Raw genomic sequence first — 22,664 nt, forward strand, 5'->3', positions numbered from 1 at the left:
AAAAGACGAACCTGGATTGATCTGCCCAAAAATCCAAGAGGATTCTCCCTACCCTGTCTAGTGCCCCTGAGCAAGGCACCTTACTCCCCCAACATCTGCTCCCTGGGCGCCGTACATGGCTGCCCACTGCTCTGTGTGTCCTGGTTAAAAGCAGAGGTTACATTTCCCTCCTTGCATGAGTGTGGTTGTGCATGTCTGTGCATGTGTTTGGGACAAATAAATGTATCTTAATCTTAATCTTAATCATAATATGAGTCAAATATTTTTTCCTGAGTATTTCCTGTAAACATTTTATATGAACCATTTTTGTCCGGTCACAGCTGCATGACTTAAGTTTTTTACTCAACGTAAAGTGGCATAACTTATTGTTTCACCCTCTAACTCTGTTCTTGGTACTCTGACCCTTCTGAAACAGTCTGCATTAATTGGGAAATTCCCACCGGTGTTGGTGGCCCATTAAGACATCCATAAAGTTTTAACTGTCCTGGGAAGGCAGATAGATACCAGTATACAGTTCTCATCGGTTCAGAGTGTCAACGTAAAACATAAAATAAAAATAGTCAAGCACAAGAACATCCAAATTGGACTCAAGAAAAGCATTGGATGATTATACCGGAAAGCAAATGGAGATTGGCAAACACATGTAATGAACAAAATGAAACTCTGAGGAACACCCACCCCATTGGCCGTGCTGACAGCCTGGTAATAGATGCTGTAGCTCTTCTGGGGCAGCAGTGCTGCGTTCCAATAGCCGTTGTAGGTCTTGTTGTCCCCCACAGTGAAGGGCTGGGGCGAGTGGATGCCAGCGGCGGGGAACTGAGCGGTGAAGTAGTACTGGGAGTTCAGGAGCGTGGCGTTCTGGAAGTGAATGGGAACTGGATAGCAGCGCAGGATCTCGGCCGTGCCGCGTGCTCTGCGTGGACGTTCCTCCTCCACCACCACCTGGTACGCACTGAAAACACAGGACACAAACAGACTTAACAGGCTCCACCGGGCCAAGCAGACACTCCGGGAACACGGCTGCCAATGCTGCTATTTTGCCAGTTATAGTAGTAAAGTGTGGAAACAGCGACTTTATAAAAAGGCACAGAAATTAGTGTTGCAAAGCTCCAAAATCTCAGAGCACATAAGGCTTCAGGAACATTTCGTTAATACCTCCACCGAGGAGTTAGGTTTCACTACCGTCTGTTTGTTTGTTGGTTGGTTGATGAGTTTGTTTGTCAGCAGGATTATGAACTGAAGAGAAACTTGGTGGAAGAATGGGACATGGGCCAAGAAGGAACCCATTACATTTTGTACAGATCTGGACAAAGTGACGAATCCAGGTTGTAATTACTATCTTAAAATTGTTGAAATAGGGTGTTTTTTCTACATTTTCACCAATTTTCCAGGAAATAATCCATGGATATTGATTCAAAATAATATGTATGTATTAATCTGGCCTGTTCAGGGGATTAATATGTATGTGTGTGCAATTTTGTGCTGATCCACATACACATCTGGATCTTGTGGATTTGGAGAGTTGGGCCTTGGTGGAGGTTGATTCCCCTTCCAGTTAGAAGAGAAGTTTTAAATCTGAGTACTATGATTTATTACATGATCATGTGTGTGACTTCCCAAATACCCGAGTCATTTTGAAATATTTCACTGATTGCTTTTAGATTCACATTTCAGGTAGAGAACCCGCTGCAGGCTGGAGGCTAGAATTTTCAATAGATTTGCTTAAGTAGCGTAACTCATTGAGCCGAGAAGTTATCGGGAGAGAAAGCGAATGAAAACGCTCCCAAAAATATCACATGAACACAAAACTGTCTAATATGATTAACAACGTGTGCAAAAAAAACTATTTAGTCGGACACAGTTAATGGGGTGTACATGTCTCTCTTTCTTAAATCATCTAATTTAAAAAATCCCCTTTTTTTATTGTTAGTGAAGAGGCCAAACATACAGTGCAAGAGGAACGATCGGTGACACTGGACAGGGCCTGACGTGATTTGCTTTTTCATTATTCAACAAACCGAAAAGGTTAACGGCTCTTTTCCATTTCCTCTCCTCCCGAGCCTGGTGTTCAGCTCCATCAAAACTGCAGCCCTCTGTGCCTCCTCCGACAGAGACGACTTTGTCTCCGAGCCGGCCACTTAGCTGGAGGGGGAGACTGACTGTCTTATAGACGCTGGTGTTAGTATGCATCTCGCGTCCACCTGTTAAATCCATCGAGTCGCTGAGTGACAAAGAGTCTGTTTACAGCTGCCGCGGAGAATAACCAGCCATGATGGGGGACGAGTGCTCCGGCTCCAGAAAGACTCTCGGAGACGGGAGTGATTATCCCAGAGGACGGAGCAACGTTTATTCACTGGCTCGGTGAATAAATGTGTGGATGAACAAATACAGTAATCTGATAATTAGAGTTTAGAACTATTTTCCTTTTCAATAATCCGTTGACATGAAATATAATGAATAAAGAGTCTACATCGCTATGGATCAGTGTTTTAGACGAAGATCTTGTTATAGTACGACATTATTCCACAACTACATCTCCTATGCACATACTGTGTTAAGCTCATTAGGAACCATTCAGTTCAAGGTTGTGAAGAATTGAAGGAGCTTTCCAAGTAAACATAAGTGGAGAACTATTTTTCACTTGAAGTAGGAAACGGAAAATATGACCTTTTAACAAGAGCTTTTGAAGTTTGTTGATCTTCTCTTTTCAAACCTCTGTGATATTTTGTTTATGCAGCACTCATCAAATTTTTTTTTGTGCATGTTATTGTTTTTAACCACACTTTTTCTATACATATTTTTCACTCATCACTTGAAAATCTTGAGCAGGAAAGCATGTAACAGCTCACATGTCCTTAACTTCATTATTATCAAGCTGTATGGACCTTTCTTAGAAATATTCTCAGAAAGTTATTTAAAGTTAAATACCAACTCAGTTCTGAGCAAAAACTTTCAGGGAAATTAGTGGAAAACATGCTGTAACCAAACAAGGAAATAGATAAATTATGTGCATGTCTGTTGGCGATTTGCTCCGAGCGGTTGTGAAATTAAGGTGATTTATTGTTAAGCAGAGTTGGACGACGTGGTTGTTCCGAATAAATAAAATCGATGAAACAAAACGAGGCCGGACTATCCAACGAGCTGAAGATGAAAAGGAACAAACGGTAAAAAAAAAGACTCAACTCAAGTATCTCAACAGAAACTTTTTCTCCCAACTTCACCCAAACAATTAAATATGTTTGCCATATAAAAATGACGAGCAGGATGTCGAGCCTGGGTGACCCCGGACATTTTCTTTCCTCCGCTGACATTATTAGAACAACAAGTTGTGGAAAAAAGAAAATCATTCTCTAAAAAAGAAATCTGCTGTGTATTGGCTCTTGTGTTGAGCTGAACAGAACAAACAGCCGGGAGATGATCAATCGTTCCCCGCGGTTGGTACCGGATGATTAAGTGTCCCCTTGTGTGTACAGCATCTGCTCTTTAACCCTATAGTTTATCATAAGGGGCTTTGCGGTCTCATTGGAAAACACCCCCCCCACTTTGCTCCGAGTGGGTGTGTCCCACGTGCTCAGAGCTCCACTGTTCAGTGTTGGGTGGGGAGGCGATGAAATATTCAATCCGTCGGAGAGCGTGCAGCAGAAATCCGCCCTTTAATTACTGCTCCCTGCGGAGAGCCGGGGGTCAAAGGTCAGGAGGAGACAGTGCATGGGAGCCACTTAAGTAGCTGCCGAGCGGCGGAGGAGGAGTGAGTGGGGGGGGCCGCGGTCGATCCACTGTAGATATGATGTCAGCCAAGAGGGGAAGAGGCTATATTGAAAAATTAAACTGCTGTCAATCTGAGTCCAGGTCTCTGTCGCACGGCGGCCGTGAAGAGAAATGACACAATGACAAATCGAATAACACAAGAGCAAATAAGAACACAAAAAAGACTAATAATACAATCACCATGGCAATAGCTTGTAACAGAAAAGGTGCTGTCGACAAGGCTCGTCACTGATTGGACGGTTGAACTATCCTGATGAATGTTGAGTTACTTCTCATTGTTTAGTCTCATTTTCTCATGTGCAGTTGTGTTTTTATGAGTCACACCTCAGGGCCACTGTGCTATTGTTTCAGGATAAAGCCAAAGAAAGACTGATAATATCTATATTTATACTGTAGAGTTATCTTTATATATATATTGCATGAATTATGGGCACAATAACCTGCAGTGCTGGTTCCACTTTGCTGTATAAATGTGCACTCACACATATGTGTACTTTATATTCCATATCAATCTGCAGATAGTGGAATAAAAACAAACCCCGGCTCCCAGCAGGTGGTTGCTTATGATATACTGATGTGGTTGCACCGGGACATGGGGGGGGGGGGCAGTGTGAACGGGTCTGTTTCTCCTCCTCGGGCTAAATACCAAGTGCCAAAGGCTACGAGGCTCCGAGGGTAAGAACCCTTGTAACCTGGAGATCTGAATCGCAGCTACACAGAATATCCACTGCAGCAACAAACTTGCAGCTGTATAAATAATAAAAGTTGCAATTTAAATGACGGAGATATGTTAAATGATAGAGACGATAATACTGGTTTCAATCTAAGTGGTTTTCAGCAGTAACTTGCTGTGTTTTCCAATAAAATATTAAAGCAGCTGTCTTTGCTGAATGGATATATGGTGTTTACGCCTCCTGCCACCTGCTTTCAAAACGTTAATCTGACTCATGGTTTTAATGTTGGCCTTTTGAAGATGCAGAGATTTATTTTACTCTTGCTGTAATTACTGCTGTCATGTTAATGTGCCTACGAGCAGCTGACACCTTGTCACCTCACGCTGCGTTCGCCATTTATGAGTCGTGTTGACAGACAAGAGGCATTTAGTCATATTTCTGATTTAATGTGACACGAATGAGCAACGGACAAACAACAAATAACAGACGAACAACCGCCGCTTGATAACGAGAACAAAACCCGTCGAAAAGCTCGTGTTTCATTTGATCTGAAACCAACCGGAGGATTGTCAAGACTCTCAGATTCACATTGATGATGACATTCAAGTTGACGGGAGAAGTATTTGATCACTTACTGAAGCTGAATAATAGAGTAACAGTACTGCATCACAAGTACGGATCCTGAATTCAAAGTATTATCAGTAATATTCAAGCATCAGCAACAAAAACATGTGGTCAGTTATATAATTAAATAACTGAGTCCTTGTTATTGATGAATTATTATGTAGGCAGTATTTGTACTAGTCCCTTTAGTTCCTGATATTGTGTATATAATGATAATATCATATTTAACAAACTGATCATGTTTTTTTCGTCAACATAAGATACAGAAGCTCATTAGTATCTTTTCTGCTTATATACATGTACATTTATAATACCAAAAAGATAAGCATTTATATTTATTATGTTCCATGTAAACAATTCCTAATTAAAGCTCAACAGATTTAGTTGTTTTTGAGTTTTCTTTTTTGTATCTGGTTATTAAATATCAACTTTATGGTTTAATGTTTATGCTGATCAAGATTCAATTTCTTCATCTTAGGAATCATAGTCATTTCTTATATTGATATCAGCCCCCCCCCTTATATCAGTATTCACAACTGCTCCTAAAAATCAATATCCACTAAATGCACTCATTACATTCTACACTGCAAACTTCTGTATGTTTCCAGGGACATGTCCAGTAAACACATGTTCTATCAGCTCTTGCCAATCAGTGATGTTGTTGTTCAAGTAATGAACAGCTTCTGGAAAAATGTTAGCTTGTAGTCGTGGTAACGGCCAAAATAACCTTCACAAACATACAAATAACAGATTTTAAAAGAGAAACCCAGCGGCTCCCAGTGCTCGCAGCTGTACGAGGTGCGTGATCGTGCTTTAATTTTAAAACTCCTTCTGCCCGAGTCGAGGATGGAAAGACACGGGGCGAATGGTATAAGCTGTTTAAAAGTGGTCTGGCAGAGGGGGCCGGCCGAGCAGACCTGGATTCCTGCAGCCGTGCAGCAACCTGAGCTGACACCAATTAGGACTCCTCCAGCCCGGCTGCCCGATAGATTCCAGCTCGGCCGCCGTGTGACGCCAACCAATTATGGCGGATTGACTCGGAATCGACTGGATTGTGACCTGAAACTCAGATTTATTTTTCATGTGGGCTGATAAGGGGAGAACTCCAGGCGCTTTGAGCAGATGAGGGGAAGGGGTATGGGGAGCATTTCAATCACTGTCTCTCTCCCTTTCTCTCTCTCTCTCTCTCTCTCTCTGCAATGCTAATCGGTCGGCTCTATATGCCTATACGTCTGATTTAAGAGCGGCTGTAAGTAACACACTTCTCCTGAGCCAGCATCCGTCCGCCTCGCCCTGTATATTCTTCCTCTATATTTCCCCGGTGTCCGTAAACCTATAAAGCAAACAAATTGGAAGGTGCCGTAGATTACATTTGCCATTAAATCGTGAAAAAGCATCGAGTTGTGTCACGTTTATGCGCAGCTATTAGCGTTTCTAATTCCGCGATCAAAGAAAGTTCGAGCTTATTTTTAGAAACTGTAGAAAATCACTTAACTGATTTTAAGGCCACGGTTGAGCACAGAAAATCTGCTGCTACGGGGGAAGAAGAAACAACACTGGAACTGGATTCCCTCAATATGCTTCTCACTCCAGAGGAGACAGCAGTATTTTACAGCTTCTTTTATATTTTTTTTCTGTTTATGCACATGTGTGTGGGTTCGCCCGAGGCAAAGGTTATGGCAGGGAAAGAGCGAAGGGCTGATTTAGTGGTTTGAATGATAAGAGGAAGCAGCTCAAATCATTTTATTTCTGCAGAAGCATGTAAACATGTGTTTTGAGGAGGCGGATCCTGGCCCTGACGAAGGGGCCATTGCAAACATTAGTTTAACGCGACGTGACTGATAGACAGTTCACTAATCCTCTTAAAGGAACAGTGTCCCCTCTGGTAAGAACTGTTCCCGGCTACGCTCGGCATCCCCAGAGATTAGACGCCGAATCCAAGTTGGAAATGTTATCCTGATTAGCCATTACACAAATATGAAATACACTGACTGCCTCCTTCAGCGGTGACAGCGTCAGCCCGGATCCGTCTGAAATATGATTTGACTCCGGCATCACTGCAGGACGCCGAAGCGAATCGGACACTTGTCGTCTGTTATGTCGTGTTTTTTTCATGAACCGGCACTATCATGTCATCTCCCCTTCCTGCGTTACAGCAAAACATCTGCTGCTTGGAACTCGAATGTCTGGAGCTCTATTACCTCCCAAACCCAATCAGCGTGCACGATTGCCTTATCAAATCACGCGCCGTGCTGCTCAGGCTCTGCAGCGGGCCTCCCTTGTCAAATCTCTATTTCATAGGGGCTTTAAAACTGATTTCATAACGCATTCAATTTTCAAAATGAGCTACCCACCACTTCAGAGCGGCGGCGGCTACTTCAGCAGCGCGAGCCGATCCGTGAAATCTGAGTCCTCGATAGACAAAAATGCAACTCTTCCATCAGGAGTGGAAGTTCTGTGACTTCGGGGATTCTTCTCCTGGGTCCCGAACATTTAGGAAAACATCCCTTTATACGAAGCCTTAACCGAGCATGTCACTTAGTCATGCGTCTCAACTCCCTAACCCGAAAGAGATTAGAGATGTTGTTGCTCTGGGAATTCAAATGACTACGTTTATCATTTATCGGCCAGACAGCGGATCCCAGCGGACCGCCTCACTCCGCTCCGGTGAATGGGTGCTGCTTTACAGTCACCTTCGACTTTCAAAGGCATCGCGTGTCACTGGAGGTGGAGGTGGAGAACACCTTCAAAAGCCCGTTCCCGTATCTCGTCCTGGCCCGGCATCTCCCCCTCTGCTACCTCCTTTCTTTTTGCAATTCATATTTTTCGAGACATCTGGCCTAACGCATGAAGGCAGGACACTGGCCTTTCTGTCCTGTGAGACTAAAGATGAGTGTGGAGGTGTGGAATGTGTGTGTGTGTGTGTGTGTGTGTGTACCTGGAAACCTCCAAAAGTTGAGTTGCACAGACGCTCTGCTGTGATCAAAGAATGCCTCAATTAGCTGTGAGGTGCGGTTGTGCCATGTGCTGAACTCCACTGGTACATTTTTTTAATGGATAAACTTGAAAGACTCACTGGGCGTACACAGGGGGATCCTTAAAACTAAATGTCTGGATCAAAACACACCAGTTTCTCTTTATTTAACAAGCACTTAGCGTATATCCATCGATCTAAGAATTCCACAGATCTCTGTCCCTCTGTATGTGGCTCACATATCTCCAGACCAGAACTTCTTATCCACTTCACTCTTGTCAAGTGTGCTGTTAAGGGCCCAAGGAAAGTGCAGTTTGAACGTGGTGGGATTTGAACGTACGGCTCAATAGAAATGCACTTTACAAAAATAGGCAACAGCGGCTGGGGTCTGCAAACTAAGTGGAGCTTCACTGAACTTTGAATAAACAGGTGAACAGATCTTTGTGCAGCAGCTTTAAGTTTCTGCAGACCGAGTCCAGCAGCAGCTCTTTACTTCTCTTTGCTCAATTCCTGCAGGTCACTTTTACAGATTCAGAAAGAGAATCTGCAACCAGCATCAACAAAGGCCAAACAAACAGACAGATTTAGAACTATATCAACAGTTAATGCCTCAGCTCAGCTCACACAGAATGAAGTGGGCCTCAAACTAAAGTTTGTATCTCCAAACACTAATCTCCTTCATCTGCTCCTGAGGTGAGCGTGCTTTCCAACAATAAACAAACGAGGAGCCCGGCGTGCTAATTAACGGCAGCGCCGATTCACGACACTCTGTTAATTATAATTAGGGCTTTGTAATTAGCCCAGTGAAAGAATGGCACTCTGAGTAAGGCCTTGTGAATCGTACCGGTGAGGAGATTAAAAAGAAACGATCGCTCTGTCTGTCTTCGCCGCTCAGCGGGGCGATCGGTGCTGCGGCGTTAATCTGGGCGGCTGCACGTGTGGTAAACATGAGCCGACGAGCCCGAGTACAGATCTGCAGCCTGTTATCTGCAACAGGACTCAGATGAGTTGATAGTGTAAAATTGAGTTTTACAGCCGAGCACGAGTGTTTATCTCGGCTCATGTTCAGAAGTTAACTCACTCTCCCGGGGTCCCGGTGGCTGAAAGCACAAGCTGTCAGAGGCCGGGAACACAAACTGGTGAGAGTGTAACTCATGAAAAAGGCCTTTCTAAATATTGGAATGGTCCTTTCAGTATAACTCCCACACAGAGGACGGAGAAAGACATGTTCATCTGTTATTTTTCTTTGGCGTGCAAACGTGGAGCTACACTTTCAGAAGGTGATAAATGAACGCCAGTGACGTGCTGCTCTCAAGGACAAGATCATGATCCTCACTGGCTTCCCGCTGCCACTCGTTTTTTGATATGGAGCCATAGTCAAGCTAGAGGCACGTTAGCTGTGGATTTCTTGTCTCTCGAACTTCTTTTGAAAGACGTTAGTGTCACTTTGTGTGGATCCAAATAAAAATACGACATATTTGAATGTGGTTTCTTCGAGGGGACTGTGGGGTCTGAGATCTGTGAGCTGTAAACACCACAGCATATGATTCCCATGATTTTATTCTCATTAAACATTCAAGTAACATTGTCTTTCTGTTTCTTCACCAATTTATCAGCTTTTTCCTGCTTCTAGTTTCTAACACTCGACCAACACAGAGATGATCAAACCAGCTCGTGGCTTTAAATCCAAACGGTGACTTTTTGCCATTTAAACAGAACATGGCATTTCAACAGAACAGCTGTATAATGACTAATAACTGCAGCATCAACCAGGCGGGATTCCTCCGTTCCCCCAGAAGCCCGTGGTGGGGTGAGCGGCCCGCTACATAAAAGACGTGTAAAAAGGCAAGAGATCCTGAAGTCAGCCTCCACCGCACCGGCGCTTTGTTCTCATCTTCAAAGCCTCGGCTGCTTTCTTCACAGGATCAAAATCCACAAACAAATAAAGCTCGGAGAGAATCTGATTCACACGGTTACGAGACTGAATTCCCCGGTAACTTGACGGGGAGGCATTGATAAACACGGGCTCTTTGATAATTTTTGTTGCTGATGGTGGTTCCTGGTGTTTTAATGCGTTGTTTTGTTGTTTTTAAGCCTGCGCTGCGTGCGTGTGTGTGTGTGTGTGTGTGTGTATCGTTGTTGTGGAAGCGTACCTCACTGGTGCACCTCTGCTCTGGGCAGGTTTCAGCAGTACAGTCACTGTGCTGTCTGTCTGGTTCAGAGATGTCTCCTGATCGTACGCCGGCATGGAGGGAGCTGAGGAGAAATCCAAACACAGAGAGAGAGAGGCGGGGGGGGGGGGTTACAACACTGCACAGTCAAAGTAACACACCTCGGTCTCGGTCAACAACCAGTTTTATAGGGTTTTCTTGCCTTGTTGTGCGTCATTCAGCTGAGTAATAAATAGGAGGTGAAAAAAAAGCAATCCCAGTTTTCTCACTTTTACACCGAGCACTCTTTTGCCTTTATAGCAGCATCATTTAATCATTAAGTGGAGCAATAAGAGAGGAGCTGACAGGCGGTCTCCACATGCATCAGGATAGAAACTGGAGAGGGTGAGAAGAATCGCACACTCGCCTCATGGTCATCGTCTGAATCAATTCCAGATTTCATTATGTACAAGCAGCCGTGGTTAATGGAGACTAAAACCATAAGTCGCTTGTGACCAATCAGGCCAATTTTCCTTATATCTGATGTAATAGTCGGAAATGATAGCGTCAATTTCAAGACCTGGATATTTGAGCTCATGTATTAGTGGAATATTTTTGTTGTTTCTTTAAAGGTCTTGGATAGCACTCAAAAAAAAAAAAAGGATATCAATAAAGAAAAAAGGAGCCGTATCAAACTTTGATTCAACTAGAAGCACTTTATATTCCATTCACACGTTTTAAAAATACTTATTCCACATCATCCTCGCTCCAGCGCCGCTGACTCCACTGACCTGAGATCTTGGTGGTGAACTGGGTGATGACCGGGGGGCCGTAGCCCTTGGCCGTGCTGCCGCGCAGGGTGAAGGAGTACGTGGAGCCCGGGTAGAGGCCTGTGAACATGTGGGTGGTCTCGTTGCCCAGCTTCACCACCTTCCCACTCTGGTTGGAGAGGTCCAGCTCGGGGTCGAAGGAGCTGACCGCCTTGTAGGAGATCTGGGGAGGGAAGGAAATGCATATTCTGATGGTGGCCTCTGGCTCTCTGCATTTAGCTCTGCAGCTGCGATCATTGTATATTGCGTTAAATATGATAAAAGCATTTCTTCTTGATGGAGGCATCTCTCTGCACTATATTTAGTAAAGGTCAAAAATCCATAATGTGATTGTGACAGTCTTATGGGGGATTTCTTCATGTATACATCTTATTTATATTCACCTAATAAAAAATCAATTCAATAATCCAATATAAGAGCGTAGTAGTAGATTTTTCGGGGCAGATATCAGGGAGGATCGGCTGATAGAGATATATTTATATTTTAATATTAATATTTCCTAAGATGGCATTTTTAAACCATTATGACAAAGAAGTAAAACAAAAACAACGTAATTTCTAGGAGACGGGGTTGCAGAATCTTTATTCCCTCTATATGCTACAGCTAAGGAGAAGGAATTGCCACGAAACAATATTTTAAATGTCACATGCTCAGACAAGACGTTGTGTGAGCTCCTGAGTTCATGTAAACAAGTCATTAGAGAAATTAGTGAGGTACAAAAGAGCTGTGGAGTGGATCTGTCGAGAAGCCGGGGTTAGGATCGATCTGCAAAAGCTGAGGTGCACGGATTCCAAGCGAAGCTGATGCAAGCTCATGTTGTCACAGAGTACAGAAATACTCTTAATGTATTCCCTCTCCATTAATAAACACAGGCAGCTCTGGAGGGAAGCATTAAGGTGAGTGTTTTTGCTAATATCCATTTTGAATAACTCCCAACGTCCCGGTCTAAGAAAATGCCTCTGCTCGTAAAAAAAAAGGAAACCTCCATTATAATTCCAATTAAGAAACACAAAGGGAGTTTGGAGTGGTGCATAATTTGTGTCCATCAAGTTCTGAAATGCTTCGATGGCTTCTCATTTAGTCTTTGTCTGTGAAATGAGTGCGTGATGCCAAATCCTATATCATAACATTTCAGGGAGAGGAATTTAAAAATGACTTGTCAACACTGGGCACCCGGACAGCTTCTTACAATTAGAATGGAACTGACCGGGAGAAAAAATTTGAATATTGGAGCAAATTATTTTGGACATGGCTGTAACCATTACTCGACCTGATGGATTAATCCTAACTTTAATTTTAATCACAGCGGTTGACATTTTTCTTTTAACGTCAAATTCAAAAGGTGTTCATAAAATATAAATGGCTGAATAAACTCCAGCAATTTTACCTGTGATAGAAAGAATAGTGCAAAATAACTGGAGGAAGATTCAGTGATTCTTTTCTTTGACTCTTATAATATATATATATATATATATATATATATATATATATATATATATATATTTGCAGAGTTTTAACCTTCTTTGGCAGAACTACATTAAATATTAGTGATCTAAATTCAAAGTGATTTGAAAAGGCAGCAGGTTTTTATAAGAACAGTAATGTTCTATAAAAGTACTTTTGGGTTTTCTGAAAATGCAATTTATTTCTTTAATACTACTGAGTAATGGGATGCACAGGTTTTATTTAATAACAAATGCTACTTCAGAATTAATTTGTGCTCCTAAATATGGATGATGAACAAGAAATAACTGAAAAAAATCTGCTGTACATTCCTTTCAAGCCGCTGCCTCACGTCTGTCTGGAAAATTGTCAATTAAATGTTTTCCACAGAGCCTGGTCAGAAAGGAGCGGAGCTGAAATCTCTTTGATATCGGGTCTTGTCAGGCGTATTTCACTCAGAGTCCTTTGATAATGTCAATTCAAAGCAAGGTCCTGACTTAGGAGAGGTAACTTCTGGGGGAATATCAGTAGAACACATCGTGGCTTTTTTCGCTTTTCTTTCACCAGACTGCAGCGGGGGGGAAGGGGGTGGGGACACCTGGAGCAAGCTGCTGGCTCGCTACGACTTATTGCTCATCCGTCTCCCGCTTTAAGACATGATGATGTGAATATTGATACCCTGTCTTACTCTGGAATTAAATCGGTGCTTTTGGAGAAATAAGTCCATAATCAGGCTTTGATAAATACTACGATGTCTTCTGGACATGTAAGTGCAGAGCGAGAGTAAATGCTGCAGCATGGAAATACTGCAAGGTCACAACCGAGGCTAATTGTCCGTTTTATCACCATATTGCATTTTCATGAATACTGTTATACACATATCATGTTCACAGAAATCTTTTAACCTTAAACAGCCAAAATATCCATTCTAGGATATATTTGAAAGGAATATGTATTACTCTACAGCACCTGAATAAAGATCAGTTCTCTAAAAACATGATTATCCACATCTGCAGCCAATTTCACCTGTTCATAGATATCAGCAATATAGCAATTTCAGTTTCCTCATAAAAAAAGATCATAATATCTTGGGGAAAATGCCCTTTCTCACTATGTTTCAGAAAATCCTCCTTCTGATCTGCAAAAAAAATTGACTGGGTTCTTCCCCGACCAATTCCATCAAGTTTCATGTTAATCAGTCCAGTATTTTTTGCGTAATCCTGCTACCAAACAAACAAAGGCCAGTTGAAACCGAGCCTCACTGGTGGAGGTGGTTATATATTCATAAATATGAGTGATTTGACAAAGCAGCAATGCAAACCACACCATTTACTGTGAAATGCTTTTAGGTGTAGCATGAATTTTTAAAAAGATAAACAAAGGAAACATGTTTCTCTAAAAAGAGATTAAACGCACACGCTAAACCTTCCATTTTACAGACACTGTTTCCATACTGTACCGACTTCTCTTGCTTGGATTGAAACGCATCTGCGGCACCAGGAGAATATCTGGTTCATATTTCAATCACCTGATGTCAAGGCGCCAGAGAGAGCAACGTGCTGTTACTGTTCAATCTGCTTCCCCCCCGTGTGAGGAACAGCCCTGTCAATGATTGCTAACCTAGTCAAAACACCAAGCGTGAGCAAACGGCGACAAGAGGGAGAATCAACAGAGGAGAATCAATCTGTGGAAAAAGGGCTGCAGGATTACTTCCACCTTAAGCTGGTTAAGATCAATGTGTATATATATCCTGTGTGGAGACTGTTTCTATTATTCAAGGCTCAGTGCAGCTCCCTGTGTGGAGCCTTGAGTCAACATTGACTCGGTGCTGGATGGTGATGTGTGTTTGAGGTGTGTTACTAGGGATGTGGGGATGGTTGTTTCTTTAGAGGTCACACACGTGTCAAAGGACAGATGATGACGGCAGCTGGTAGTTAACTCTCTGCTGGGAACACAGTGGTTGTTCACACAGGAGGCTAAACAAGCTTATTTTATTTTGAAAACCCTGAATATAGAATACACTGTATATGAAGATGAATGATGCTCCTGTACTTCCTATCAGTATCCAAAAATGAAACCAAAATATCTGCCATACAAATGCTGAATTTGAAAGAGAGAAAAGAAAGACATATCTATCTGTAGGGATATCGAGTGTGACATTTTTAATTTATTTAATTTATTATTGTTATTATTTTACGTAGGTATGTATGTTTGTGTGCGTGTTTATCTTTATTTTTTATTCATTTATTTTTTTTGTATGTGTATGCAGTGAAGTTCGCCTGCATTTCATTGTGCAACTTGTGTGGTATGTGTCAATGTGTTTTGTAGGTTCTTATTGGAAATTAATAAAAAAACATTGTTAAAAAAAAAAGTCAAAAAAAAAAGAAAGAAAAGAAAGACATTTTCTTTGTAGTTTGACCCATGTCCCGTCCATGAACACGGAGGAGGCTAGTTCTATGACCTGTACTGCCACCAGCCACCAGGGGGATATTAAGATGCTTTGGCTTCACACAAATTAAGAAGTTAAATGATATTAGTAACACAAATGGCCACAGAGCCGTAAACATTAACATCTATCAACGCAGCGCTAAGGACTACCAGTCTACAGCTATGCTAGCTGCTATGTGAGGTTATATAGGCAATGTTAAGATTCTACAGATGTTGACAGATTGTTGATTTGATAATTTAGTACATTTAGCTCATTAGTATTTAAGTCGTAAACCAGACAAAAGATGATGGTAAGAGTTTGACCTGATGATGATGTTATGCAGAGGGAGATAACTGGGACACTGGCTTCATCCCATCAGCCAGAGAGAACAACAAAAAAACATTATGGCAACAACTACATTTGAACTTCAGTCATATCAAGAAATTATCATATATATAAAAATATAGCTTTTACAAAGAGATAGAGAGAGAGAGAGAGAGTAAGCTAACGTCCAGGATGGAATGTAAAATAGGACACTTAAACGTGCCCAGGAATCTGCCGATGTACTGGAGATACTTTATATTGAGAGGATTTATTTTATGATGTGTTTTGCTGGAGGACTGTAAAGGAATCTCTCTCTTTCAGTCTGGAAATAGGATTGTAACACTGATCTGAAACGAAGCCTGAAAACGATCCTGACCATGTCTGCGTTGGGCTGATCTGACAGAATACATTTCCTTGGGATGCCGGCGTAAAGCTGGTGTCATTAATAATCCCAGTATATAATATCACTTCTCTACTTGGTTCTTCCAGAAACAGGCCGATGCAGAAAGATAACAAAACTCCCAAGCTTAGCTTCGAGAAAACAAAGCGATTCACATGATGAAAAAGAATCAATTTGAACATTTCTCTGGCAGCTCGGTGCACTGATGCTGCCCATCACAGTGGAAAAAAAGGACTCAGCTCACTCCTCAGAGAGGCGGAGGGGAATAAAACAGCTTAACGCTGGAAGTCGGTCTGTTTACCTCTGGAAAGACTGATCAATATCTGGAACATTTTGCGAACCCGGGGTGCTGGTGTACCTCGAACTGAGTGATGATCCCGTAGGTCTGCGCCGGTTCCCTCCACTTCAGGATGATCTTCTCCTCGTAGGCACTGCCCTGAATGGAGTCCAGAGGAACGGCCCCCGGCACTGTGGGAAATTATCACAAACACATTTGTTTTCTCAGAAAAACAGTCGGTAGGTAGAAATACAATAAAAACGTCTGAACAGTCAGATTTCTTTGGCGTGTATTGATATTCTCCCCCATCTGCTGTTTGCCAATTTAAAATGTTGTCGACAGAAGTTGGATAAAAGCCACTGCTACTTATAATTTACCCGACTTATGCTGCCGTGCATAATACGATCAATGCATTTGCTTTTCAAGGACCTTTAGCGAACAGATGGTCAAGAGCCAACATTGGTTACATCTTAACAGGAATATGTGACATTATTTAAAGCCACTGTTTCTGAGGACACAATATAAATCGTGTTGTTTTTTTACAGCAAACCTGAAAACTTTTCACGTAAACCAAACTGTGTGACAAATATGAACGATTCCCACCATGGGAGTAGTTGGATTTTTAATCTTTCCACAATGTTTACATGTGCGGAGATACAGAAATGTGGTCCTTTAGGCCCTCATGTGAATTCCTTTCATTCTGTAACTGAAACAGAATGATCGGAGACGTCTCTTTTTTTTTTCCTTATCTTCAAGAATGCAACTATACAGCTTCACCGCGTCTTTACACTTTTTTCCCACGGGAGCCTAAACACACGGATCTGCAGACAAACACGCAGAAATACACAGCCAGTCAGAGAGGGAGAAACAGTTGCCACTTTCAAGTTTGCAACCAGAGGTATCTGAGGCAGACATGACAAGACTCTCTTTTTCGTCAGCCGCCTGAGCCTGTTTGTTATCTGGCGGCCGGGGGTTCCTCGAGACTTCTGTGGAGTTCACTTCCTGTGTCTGCTGAGGCAACACACAGGATCTTTCATCTTTGAGGAGGTGAAACACCTCGACAACACAGAGCTGCCCGACTTCTGTGCTCCCCTGAAAAAAACATTTGGAAAATCCCAAACGTGTCTCCAGTTTGATATTTTAATCATAAATATGTGAATAATATTTGTTTATCTACTGTTGGTGAGCATCCGAGGTTATTCTGCCTGTTTGTCCTCGAAACAGGTAAAATCAGGTAAAGGAGGCAGAATGGAAAAAGTGAGATTTTTATACAATGTCTCATTTGACTGTGGTTTGATATCAGCAAAACTATCTCTATTGGAATTTAGGTCACACTTTATTTTGCAACACTAAATTAAATATGAAAGCCCTGGTACAAGTACATCAAAATAAAAATGTGGAATATGGCCAAAATGGCCACTAAATGCAAAATAGCAGACTTTTTTGTTTGTCTTGTCATGCTACACCTGTATTGATTTTTGTGAAGATCGGTCAGTGTGAACACGTTTCGGGGGTCTCGGGGGGGGGCACCGTTGAGCCATTTTGCGACGCCCATTGAAAATTCGTCCAGAATACGTACATTTTCACCACTTTCTATCTTTCAGCAACTTTTGGTAAGAATTTGAGCATGGTAAAGCCCTCAAAAAGCCAATTAATTTGCCTGAAGAATAAATATAATAATAATAATCCTTACAATTTCAATAGAGCCTCACCTGACCGATGATCAGTGCTCGGGCCCTAATAAAACGCATGATGATTGCTTTAAATATGTTAAAATGGAGTTGTAATAATGTCTCATTTGACTGTGGTTGGATATTAGCAAAACTATCTCTATTGGAATTTATAGAGAATTTATTTTGCTACCCTACATGAAAAATAAAAAGCATGATGATTGCTTTAAATATGTTAAAATGGAGTTGTAATAACAATTAAACTTATATATTTCCACCTGGTATCCCCTCCATGTCACTCACCATCCTCGTCCGTCTGCACCTCGAGCTCCGTGCTCTCCTTGACCCCCTCCGGGTTGCGGAGCACCAGCTTGACGCTGAGGTTGGTGAAGGGCGTCAGGTTGTGGATGGTGTGCTGCGGGTCGCGGCTCTGCGTGTCGTAGCACACCTCCTCCCGGGTCTCCTCCTTGCCGCCCACCCTGGAGCGGTACTGCACCGTCAGGTTGTAGCTGTGGCAGCGGGTCACGTTGTAGCCCAGTGGCTCCCAGCGCACCGTCACCTGCTTGGACTGGATGTCCACCACCTCCAGCTTGCGTGGGCCGTGCATGGGCTCTGGCAGAGGAGAGAGGAGAGAGGAGCGTGAGGATACATCAGGAAAAGCAATTAGGGCACGTGAAAAAAGGCAGGTAGTACAGAGTCATTTCAATAGAATCAAGGAAATGACTGAGGCCTCTGCCAGGGCACAGAGAAGCCGGCAAAAAAAATGTACCACTACATTTTCCCGACCACTTGAGACTCACTCAATCCTTTTATTCATATTGAAAAAACTATTTCCTGTGTTTGGAGTCGATATTTTCCAGAGGATGAGTTTAAAATTCAAAGCCGCGGCCTGATAGCTGAACATTCCCGCATCCCGCCGCCACCGCGGCTAACTCGGTGTCACGGCAGCTTCACACACACCAACAACACACCACAGGTCTGTTGGTGGACACCCTCAGCGGGGGGGGTGGGGCGGGGGGGGTGCATCATCCCTTCAGAGTGTGTCTTTCCTCTGCTCCCTCTTCCGTGTCCGCTCTCTTTTCCATCTCTCGCCCAGTGGCGCTCGGCTATTAGTGCCACACTGATACAGAGTCAGCCGGCCTGTCAATCCAGGCAGGACACCCCCCCCCCCCCCCCCCCGCTGCCATGCTATCACCTCTAATCACACACACTGTGTCTCCTCGCCTTCTTCTCCTCTACCTTCTTCCATTTTCTCCTTCCACCTCCTCCCATCCTTCCATCTCTTTTCTCCATTTTCCTCTCTCTCTGTCCACCTCTTTTTCTGTGACTCCCCCATTTCTATTTCCCGCTCTATCTCCCTCTTTGTCCTCTGTCTACTCCCCCCCCCCCTGCCGTCTATTTCCCCCCCCATGCTCTCTCTCTCTCTCCCTCTTTCTCTCCTTTTCCTTTCCTACAGGAGGAAAGCAGCCCAAGCACAAGGTAATGGGATCAATTTCCATTCCAGGTTAAATTCGCAGTCCATTTCTCTGGAACTTAACACTTTACCACCTATTAGGAAGAGCCAGGGCTCAATTTCCCCCCCCCGTTCCCCAGGAGACACAGTCCAGCGATTCAGAGGCGGCCATGTTTAACATTCTGGAGGTGCATGGGGAGCGGGAGCACTGGCCTGAAGCTCCGGCGTGTTGTTCATTTCTACAGACATCGCAAAGGACACGACAAACAAGACACAAATCTGCAAACCACACCGACGCCAAACCTCTGAAGTGAAGGCTCTTTTATTCCTCATATGTCCAGTGGACACCAACTTAAGTGTAAGGGCCAAAGATATTCAGGTCTTATACCAAATCCTTTCATTTTTTTTTTCTCCACCATGAATATAAGACAATATTCAGTGTGGTGCTACAGAAATCCTGCAAAGACAAAAAGGAATGGTTTTTCAGGAAATTGGGTCATGACATGTGACATGACAGGAGCTTTGTACGAGTCAGGCAGGATAATACGAGGAGGGAAACAGTGAGAGAGAGAGAGATAAAAAAGACACCTGCTCGTTGAATGAAAGACGGAACACTCTCAGATTTCACGAGGAGAGACAACAGATGTGATCTTTCATGCGCTTTCATAACGCAGATGAAATAGCATTAGAAGGGGAAAGGGGAAGAGCTGTTGAAGACGGATGGGGGGGAGGGTTAGCAACCTGGGGCGTACAATTGGTGAAGCATATATACGAGGATCTAAAAGTGATAACGTGTGAGTGGAAAATGGAAAATCCTCACTAACCAAAGGAAACAAGCAACAATTAGCTTTTGTTTAAGAAGCCTTTGCCACTACACATCTTCACAGATCATATACAGGTTTACAAAGGTTTATACAACAGCTAGAATACAAATATTGTTTGCTGACTGATTAGAGTTTATTAGGATTGGGCGTAATTTGGATTTTTCAATAACTGGGGCTAATTCAATACTTTTAAAATGGTTCCGGTGCCAGAACCAGTCGGCGATAACATCGGCTTTTTCATTGCTAGGGTTAATTGGAAATGGAAATTTACTGTTAACAGATTAAAGTGCACTTTACTTATATACACACACATATAAATAAGTGCAGGACAGTGTGTTGCCACCAGTGATGATGTTTATTTTGCCTGTAAGCAGGTTAAATATTTCAGTTCATAGCTCAGGCACCAAACTGCCGGCTCATGTGTTCGGCGACAAACTGTTTTTAAATGTTATCATGAATATTAGCTTCAGGCATTTTGTTGGTCAATACAAGATACTAGCTAACTGTAGGCTAATGTTTTGTGCTGCTAGAGCCATGTAGGGAGTGTGTCGACTGTAAACAGGGAAACTACTTCCGGCACCGAAATCTACATTGTGATTTTGGTTCCCAAACCTGGAGGTTATACTGATGTTTTGGCTTGCAAAAAAAGTCAGAAAGCTCTCTCCGAAATGTTGGGATGTGAGAAAAGAACCTTCAAAGTGATTCTGATTTATTCAGATTAAGTGTTAACAGAAAATAAGCAGCCCGGCTCCGATATTCAAACTATGTGGATAAATGCTATAATTCTCAAAGTCACCTACCGTTTTATTCGAGTTAAATCAGGGTCTAAAAAGAGATTCTAATGCAGAACTGGGAAGAATTGGTGAAGGGAAACAGGCCTTTTTCACCTCGGTTGCAATGTTGGGAAGAGTCATCCAGAAAATAGGAAGTTTAAACCTCCCCTTTATTTGCGGAACTATCTGTTGGCTGCACTCGGTAGGCAGCGGTTACACTAAAAGCCCGGAGAATTGCAGGGTGGCCAGGCACAGAAATCAAATTAAACCAGATGCTCTCAAAGTGACAAATGCACCAAAGTGTGAATCTCAAGCAGACGTGCATGAGCGGCTGGGAGGGAAGTCTCATTTCTGGGGAGGCATTCAAGGAGAATGTCACACTCGCCTCACTCCATCTTTGTGGAGCATCAAAGATCCACAAGTCCACAGCTCCCCGGGTTCTGGCCAAAGGAAAGATGCCAAGAAGAATGGGAGGCAATTTCATTTTAGGGACACGTGCCAAATAAGGATGGAGACAAATTCAGAGAGGAGGGAAGTATTTATTCATATATAAATATGAGTTTGTATTTTGTTGGCGTGTGTGGCAAGAACATTAGACGTATTGTGTTGGTATAATCACAAGGAATATTGGCCGTTCGGTAAACAGTACCTATGATTATTCTATAGCCTCTCCCTGGAGTTTTGTGGAGAAAAGGCTAATTGTTTGTTGCCCCATCGGCTCCCTGTAGAGCAAACGCCAGCTGTCTGAGGGAGGGCGGTAAAATGTGAGGATCTGTGGCGGACGTCCAATCACAACTTGTACCCCATGACTCAGAATGACATCATGTGTTTGCGCGAACAACAAGATGTCTCATCCATTACAGAGCCCGGTCGTGGTTGACTTTGAAGAGAGAGGAACGAGCGGAAAAGAGCCCGCACTCGTTCCTCCGACACCTAATCTTAAAGGAACGGATCGTGCGGAGCGGCTGATATCCTTTCAAAAATCCTTTTGTGCAGCCATTTTGTTTCAAACGGCTCCTCAGGCTGGTGCGTGAATGACAGGTGATGAGCTGAGCCTATTACCTCCATAGTCTACTGCAGCCCTTATGTTTTATTGACCGAGGAGGAAGAAGCTCGGTATCAAAAGCACAAATCAAAACACGCTATAACAGGCCTCTCTCTTGAAATCTATTCTCTTTTTTACAATTCTCACAAGCAATCAGACACTGAGGGCGTCGTTGGGGTGAAAGTACAGAAAATATGATTCTAATATCTCTCCGGTATGGCAGATATTTCTTGTGGAATAGAGTTATAATAATGGCTGTGAAAGCACCCCTCGGAGCAGGAAATTACCGAGGTCTATCTCACGCCAGGGCACGGCGAGTGGGCTCCGGCGAGAGCGAGATTGGTATTCCGAAGCGGCGGACAAATTATCACCTGCCCCTGCACTCGCCGACGTAATTGAATAATTTGAATTTGACATTTACATTGAACTATTAGTGATTTTTTGGTCATTACAGCGTGACATTTAAATAATGTTTTTGGAAATTACCAGCACATTATTGCCTCCTTGTTAATTTGAGTGGCCCCTGCATGCGCGCGCCGCCGTCGCCGCCGCAGCAGCCGAGGCGATAACAAGATTTCCCCCAAAAACATGAAACACAAAAACACAACAAATAACCGCATGTTGCAGCCGTCTGTCCTGGAGGGGGCTTCAAATGGTGCACTTAGCCCCTGGGTGGAACCAGACATTAGTCCTGGATGAAAGGAAACAAATTGGGCATGTCCGGAGCACAGTCTCTTTATGGGAGACAAGTGTGTGTGTGTGTCGGTCTGTGTGTGTTTACGTTCTTTGTTTTTCAGCAGGGCAGTGTGCGTCCGCGTGCACAGCCGCGCTCGTCTGGTTTCCGCAGCATCTCACCGGGCCAAACGTACGAGGGAGAACAATTTACTTATCAGATTTTCCTCAGGCTCCGCATTCGGAAAAGCCGGGGATCTTTATCAGATCTACATCGATTAAGAGCAGGAAGAGCCTGGCGCTGGGCGTAGACTTCCATCTACCTGCTCAGCAAA

At 43.2% G+C, this 22,664-nt stretch overlaps 1 protein-coding gene across 1 annotated transcript in view; it reads right to left on the reverse strand.

Annotated features, from left to right (window-relative positions):
* The window catches only part of LOC133017819 (receptor-type tyrosine-protein phosphatase mu-like), a 171,993-nt gene that overhangs the window by 66,313 nt on the left and 83,016 nt on the right, over positions 1-22,664 (reverse strand). Inside the window, exons 8-12 of the mRNA XM_061084029.1 lie at positions 17,866-18,174; positions 15,974-16,083; positions 10,982-11,183; positions 10,194-10,296; positions 679-952 (exon numbers count right to left, since the gene is read on the reverse strand). Of these exons, the coding sequence (XP_060940012.1) occupies positions 679-952; positions 10,194-10,296; positions 10,982-11,183; positions 15,974-16,083; positions 17,866-18,174 (998 nt within the window). The remainder of the gene's footprint in view (positions 1-678; positions 953-10,193; positions 10,297-10,981; positions 11,184-15,973; positions 16,084-17,865; positions 18,175-22,664) is intronic.

The sequence above is a fragment of the Limanda limanda genome, chromosome 13 (genome assembly GCF_963576545.1).
Source record: "Limanda limanda chromosome 13, fLimLim1.1, whole genome shotgun sequence".
NCBI lineage: Eukaryota > Metazoa > Chordata > Actinopteri > Pleuronectiformes > Pleuronectidae > Limanda > Limanda limanda.